At 53.5% G+C, this 6,558-nt stretch overlaps 1 protein-coding gene across 2 annotated transcripts in view; it reads left to right on the top strand.

Annotated features, from left to right (window-relative positions):
* Positions 1 to 6,558, top strand: part of SGCA (sarcoglycan alpha) — a 9,603-nt gene that overhangs the window by 589 nt on the left and 2,456 nt on the right. The window contains exons 2-8 of one of the 2 annotated variants that reach the window (XM_006924791.2): positions 423 to 542; positions 643 to 797; positions 971 to 1,043; positions 1,330 to 1,528; positions 2,625 to 2,787; positions 3,687 to 3,895; positions 4,122 to 4,148. In XM_006924791.2, coding sequence (XP_006924853.1) covers positions 423 to 542; positions 643 to 797; positions 971 to 1,043; positions 1,330 to 1,528; positions 2,625 to 2,787; positions 3,687 to 3,895; positions 4,122 to 4,148 — 946 coding nt within the window. The remainder of the gene's footprint in view (positions 1 to 422; positions 543 to 642; positions 798 to 970; positions 1,044 to 1,329; positions 1,529 to 2,624; positions 2,788 to 3,686; positions 3,896 to 4,121; positions 4,149 to 6,558) is intronic. The other variant, XM_006924792.2, reaches the window with a different exon arrangement.

Consider the following 6,558-nt stretch of genomic DNA (forward strand, 5'->3'; position numbering starts at 1 on the left):
CCTCTCCACCACTCCTCTAGGCTCCCAGACACTCAACACTGGGGTCTTTTCCAAGTGCCCTTACCCGCCCCCCACCCCCACACAACACACATCGCACACCAGAAATCCCACAGCCCTCTCAGCCAAACATCAGGCCCTGCTCACTGGGACCCTCAGTGGGGACCTAAAATGAGGAGTGGGGGGCTCCCTCGAATCCAAACCAAATGAAGCTCCGGGTCCCATCACTGATTGACGTGTGAGGCACCGACAGGGCCCCACTCTGTCCTTTCCTGGGAGCCAGCAAAGGAGCCCCTTTCTCTCACACAATTCTCCTGGGCCCGGTCCCTTAGGGGCACCAGAGACATGGGGCAGGGGGAAGGGGAGTGTATCCCATGCCCAGGACTGAGGCTGGTCTGTGTCTGGGGCCTGCGGGGTCCCCTTAGGTCTCTTAGCAGGGCTGTGGGGCACCGAGGCCCAGCAGACCACTCTGCACCCCGTCGTGGGCCGCGTCTTCGTGCACACCTTGGACCACGAAACCTTCCTGAGCCTTCCTGAGCACGTCGGTGAGAGGGCCTGATGGGCAGCGGCATGGGCTGGGGGCCCCTGGCCTGGGGCTGGTGAAAGCTCCTTGTGCCTCCAACCTCTTCTCTTCCCTTCCCCCAGCTCTCCCCCCCACCATCCCTGTCACCTACCATGCTCACCTCCAGGGACACCCAGACCTGCCTCGCTGGCTACGCTATACGCAGCGAAGCCCCCACCATCCTGGCTTCCTCTATGGTACTCCCACCCCGGAAGATCGTGGACGCCAGGTCATCGAGGTACCAGCAGGGACCCCAGGGGGCTGTGTCACATGTGGGTGTTGGTTCACGTTCATGCACATGATCCACATGCCCCTACTTAGGTAGTAGCTCAGTCCTCTCCTGCCAGGTCCCAGCTGTACCACTTTTCCCCCCTAACCCCACATCCGGGCCCTCTTCCCCGTCCCCTCCAGGTCACAGCCTACAACCGGGACAGCTTTGACACCACCCGGCAGAGGCTGGTGCTGTTGATTGGGGACCCAGAAGGTACTGCCTGTCCTGCCCCATCTGGAAGGGTGTTGTGTGTGGAAGGGGAGGCTTGGCGAGCAGTGGGATGCAGGGCATCCTGGGAAGCCTCTGCAGCTGTGTTCTTGGCTGTTCGGCGGACAGTCTGTGAGTGTTAAGGAAGGGTATTTGGGGCCTGTGATGTCCGGGGTGTTAGGAGGAAGGAAGAAGTCTGAGCGGATATAAGGAGGAACTTGAGTCAGAGGAGGCTTGGGAAGAATCCATGTAGGACTGGGTGCATCTTGAAGTGCCAACCTGGCCTTTCCAGGACCCCTGCTGCCATACCAGGCTGAGTTCCTGGTGCGCAGCCATGATGTGGAGGAGGTCCTGCCCTCAACACCTGCCAGCCGCTTCCTCATAGCTTTGGGGGGCCTCTGGGAGCCTGGGGAGTTCCAGCTGCTCAATATCACCTCTGCCTTGGACCGTGGGGGCCGTGTCCCTCTTCCCATCGAAGGTCGCAAGGAAGGGTAAGCATGCAACCCAGGAGGGCTTCCTGAAGGAGAAGGAGGCAGCTTGCCTTCTGTCTGGGTGGTGGGCATAGAACACAGGTCTCCCTAATTTCCAGGTAGGGCTTTACCCATCTTCGTGCTTCCGCACATGATTCTAGGTAGTTTTGCCAGACATCTTTGCTGTAAGCATTTTGACTGCAAGCATTTTACTGCAAACATTTTCACTGCATAACTAATTGGTCATAAGGCAATTTTGCTGTAAAAGATAAAAGAGCGAAAAAGAGGGACTTTAAAAAGGACATAATGAAACATGAAAAAAATAACAAAATAAGAGACTTTATTGCAAAAAAAATTAAAATACATTGTTTTCAAAGTATTTTCATATATATGTGTGTGTGTGTGGAGATATATATATATATATAGACACACATATATATATATATATATAGCTTGTTGATTCGTTTTGTTTGACATCACACTTTTTTTCTTTTCTGCTAAAATTCCTTCCTTCGTTAAGAGAGGTATCAGTTTCCAACTAAAGAATTGATAATTAATGCTCTCGAAAACTTGTGAATTAGTGGCTGCTTCTTTCATTTTGAGTAGCTTGGTAAACTTGGTTTTGACGGGTGAGAGGGATGACTGTGCTCACTGAAGGATTTGTCAACAGATATGATCATTTTCTAGTAGAGTACGCAATCTGGCTTTACACGTAGTTGTTATTATCCATTATTTTCAGACCACAGCATCTACTCAGCACGGTATAGACCATTATGAGGGTTAAGATTTAAATAATGTAAAACAGTAGTACTGTGAGGACTTTGTCAATGGAGAAATGAAAACACTGGCCACCCTTTCATCTCCTTCTTGCCCTTCCTGCACCCAAATCCTTGTCATCCTAAACTCCACATTTCCTGTGCCCCTTGAGGGCATTGAAGGTCCAGCCTTCAGAGGACATTCCTGGGGAAATAAGACTCCCCACCCCCGCCCCAGGACTGGGCTGTCCTGCATCCTCTCACCGTAACTCCAGATCTCAGGGGACCCCTGTAACCTCCAAATTGCCAGCATTCAGTGATGCCCTCCCAATTTGCTGACAGTGGCTTCTATCTGGGCCCAGGGTGTACATCAAAGTGGGCTCTGCCTCACCCTTCTCCACCTGCCTGAAGATGGTGGCGTCTCCCGACAGCCATGCTCGCTGTGCCCAGGACCAGCCTCCACTTCTGTCCTGCTATGACACCTTGGCACCTCACTTCCGTGTTGACTGGTGCAATGTGTCTCTGGTGAGGAGGGACCCTGGCTCTAGGGTGGGGATGGGGCATGGCTCCCATCACAGTGTCCTCCCTCCCCCTTCCCATCCCAGTCCCTCTATTTCTTTCTCTGATTATCTCCATCCTCTCTTTTTCCTGCAACCCACACACAAGTTCCATTTTCTCCCACAAGAGGGCGACAGAGTCCACAACCCAGGCGAGGGCTCTTCTGGCGCCTCAAGTCCCCAAAGTGCCCGACCTAACAGCTAGAAAAATCACTTCCACGGAGCCGTTCCAAAACCTTGATTTTGCCAAGGTGTCATAGCTCTGTCAGCTTTCTTCTAAGGTGTCACCTAGCTCATCCGCCTGCGGTAACGAACAGATAGCTGTTCGTTATAAACCAGAAATGTTTACCACTGCTCTTTGGTGACTGAGCTGAGGTATCCAGGGTCCCTAGTGTACCCTGTTCCTGTGAACTGACCAACAGCACAGCCAGGGACTGGTAATCGACAACAGTCTTGAGCACTTGCTAAGTGCTGGGCACTATACATTTAACCCGTTTTATCCTTATGACCACCCCAGGAGACAGGTACCACTATTAGCATTCTGACTTTACAGGCAAGGAAACTGAGACACCAAGAGGCAAGTCATCCCAGCGACCTGCGTGTCCGAGTCAGGATTCAAACTTAGGCAGTCGGTCCATAGAGCTGTGCTCTAACCATTCTATGGTCCTGCCTCTCTGAGAATTTCTCTCCTGGCTCTTAGTCCAGTGCTTATCCTGCTTGGTCACCTGAGCTGGGAGAGGCAGGCAGGAGGAGAGCCTGTGGTTGCATGAGGTGGTAGGAAGTGGTGCCCCAGCCCCCCTGCCCTGTCCCCCTGGGGGTCTCTGTCCAGCCAGCGGCTCCTGAGTCAGCCCTGGGTTCTCTGAGCAGGTGGATAAATCGGTGCCAGAGCCCGCAGATGAGGTGCCCACTCCAGGGGATGGGATCCTGGAGCATGACCCGTTCTTCTGCCCACCCACTGAGGCCACAGCCCGAGACTTCCTGACCAGTGCGCTGGTCACCCTCCTGGTACCTCTGCTGGTGGCCCTGTTGCTCACCCTACTGCTGGCCTACATCATGTGCTGCCGGCGGGAGGGACGGTGAGTGTGGGGACAGAGGACAGGGACGGCAGTGTGGTTGGTGCTCAACCTGTGGTACTTTTTGTGACGCTTGTGCTGTGTGGGGACCCAGACCTCCTCGGGGAGTGGGGTACTCAGCGAGGAAAAAGGTGGGGGCCGCTTTCTAGGTGGCTCAGGGCTCAGGTTCTGCCTGGCACCGGGAGGGGATTGTGGATAACAGTTAATCCCTCCTTTTGTTTTTCTGCAGGCTGAAGAGAGATCTGGCCACCTCTGAGTGAGTAAGGGAAAGCTGGGGGTGGGGTAGGGGCCCCCCACACTGTCACGCTGGACTCTTTAACCTCCATGAGCAGCATAGACCAACCAGATTGCTGGGATGATAGGGGCCACCCTTGGCCTCTGAACTCCAGCCCTGGGCCGGCTCGATGCTGGGCATAACTTATCTCGGCCTGGCCTTCCCATTTTTTAGTCTCTGTGGAAGAGCCTAAGATGAGACGGGACAGGGGAGGGGAACTGACCAGGCGTCAGGGGTCTACTGCCAGTCTCGGGGAAAGGATTTGAGGAGCAACTTAAGAGCCTTTCGACACACACAAACCCACACACACTTCACTGTGAGTCAGGCGCTTGGTTTTCTGTCCTGACTCACAGTTGGGTTCTGCCACCCAATTACTGTGACCCTGTCTGGCCTCGGTTTCTCCACCTGTGATGAAGTTGGACTAGCTAATGCCTGTGGACGTTTTCAATTTCCCCAGCCCTTCCCAAATCCATGTCACCCTTAGTTTGCCCAGGTGTCCCGCACCCCTGGCCTTATCCCTCCTCTGTGCCCCAGCCGCTTCCTTCCCCACTTCCTCCAACCCCAGAGATTCCAGAAGGCAGGTGTTAAATAAGTTAGGCTCCTTTTATTCTCACTGCACTGAGCCTGTGGCGGGCCTGGCCCCTCTGCCTGCTTGCCAGGCCTGCCTCATTAATTGCGGCGACATTTGGCCACTCTGCGTGCCCCCTTGATCAGCCGCTTATGTCCCTGTTTGGAGCTCAGGGGCAGCCTGTGCTGCCCGGACCGGCGCCGCCCGGACCGGCGCTGCCCGGACCGGCGCCGCCCAGGCTGGTGCTGCTGCTTCTGCAGCCGTCTCTTGGCCTTGGGCTTGAACTTGGAGGCGAACTTCTTGCCCATGCGGAAGGAGCCCAGTGTGCCCCTGCCAGTCACCTGCTTGAGCATGCCTTTGTCCACTAGCCCCTTGAGTATTTTCTTGAGGCGCCAGGCGTTGCGGGTCATGTTGTAGCCCGTGGCGATCAGAGCGTTCTTCAGGGTGTTCAGGGACACGCGGTTGTGTTCCCCCTTGTCTGCCATAACCCTCAGGATCACCTTGGATATGCTGGGCTTCCGGTGGGCTTTGGGGCAGGCGCGGTGCCCAGTCTCACTCTTGCTAGGGACTCCTGACATGCTGGCCTGCCGGCCTGCACCCAGGACACTCTTCGAGGCCGAGGGTGTAGATGGCGGTGGTAGCAAAGTATCTTTCTGCATCTCTCCCTGGGGTGGGTGAAGGGAACTGGGTGCAAGGGCCTCCAGGATGGCGGCTGGAAGTCTCCACTGGGTTGTTTCTCGGTGGATAAGGTGCCTCCCAGTTCCTGGTTTCCCTCAGAGGCTTCCTCGTAGGGCTCTAGCCAGGAGGAGGACCAAGGATGATCACCCACTCTGGCCTCCACAGACTTGTGCCTTGGGTGCAGGGGGTGGTAAGATTATCTCTGTGGTGACCTCAGGGGGACATTGTGAGGCCACTAGAATCCTGTGAGGGTCACAGTGGCCCCATTGTTCCCTCCTGGGAGGGGTAGATAGGAGATACCAGATAGCCTGGGCATCTGACATGCTGGGTACCCTGAGAATAAGTGGCTGTGTGGGCCCAGTGTGGGGGGTCCACAGGTGTGTGCGTGCCTATGCGTTTGCATATATGCATGAGTGCCCACCCATTCCAAGGTGTTCTGAGACCCCAGTTTTAAACCCATCATTGTTACCCCACCATCTCAACCCACTGGGTTGAGGAGTAGAAACATTTTTAGAATCGGAATTATACCAACATTTATGAATTTTTAAGGGGAATAAATTTCCAGAGTGAATAGAATGTAATTCCTTCATCTACCTAAGTTGATTTAATTCCTTGATCAACTTTCTATACAAAGCAACGAATGGACTTTTTCCCGCCTATTTTCATTTTTATTTATTGGAACTTTTTTCTCATGAGGAATCAGTGGTTTTCTATGTAAACTTTACAACGGGGATTTTATTCCTCAAGCTTTTTGGCCTGTGCCAAATTTGACCAATCATATCTTCTTCCACTGTGACTGTGGATATTCTCTTCTGACCAGTTATTTTCAGCACATCCAGCTTTCTTGAGTCAGTTTTGCAGTTCTGATGGTGTCGGGAAAATCTGCTTCCTCCCTCAATTTTGAATCAACAATCGTTTTTACCATGTGCGATATTAGCCCTCGTTGGTTTGGATTTTGTGTTGATTTATTTCTGTAAGGTGTTCCTTCCTTCCTTCCTTCCTTCCTTCCTTCCTTCCTTCCTTCCTTGCTTTTTTGCTTTCCAATGCCTACCATTTTCAAATTGTCCACAGCTTGTGATTCTGCGGCTCTCTTTTCACCTTGTCAGATTTTACTGGTTGGGTAGTCATGCGGCCACAGCGGCCATC

The sequence above is a fragment of the Pteropus alecto genome, unplaced genomic scaffold (genome assembly GCF_000325575.1).
Source record: "Pteropus alecto unplaced genomic scaffold, ASM32557v1 scaffold98, whole genome shotgun sequence".
NCBI classification, from domain to species: domain Eukaryota; kingdom Metazoa; phylum Chordata; class Mammalia; order Chiroptera; family Pteropodidae; genus Pteropus; species Pteropus alecto.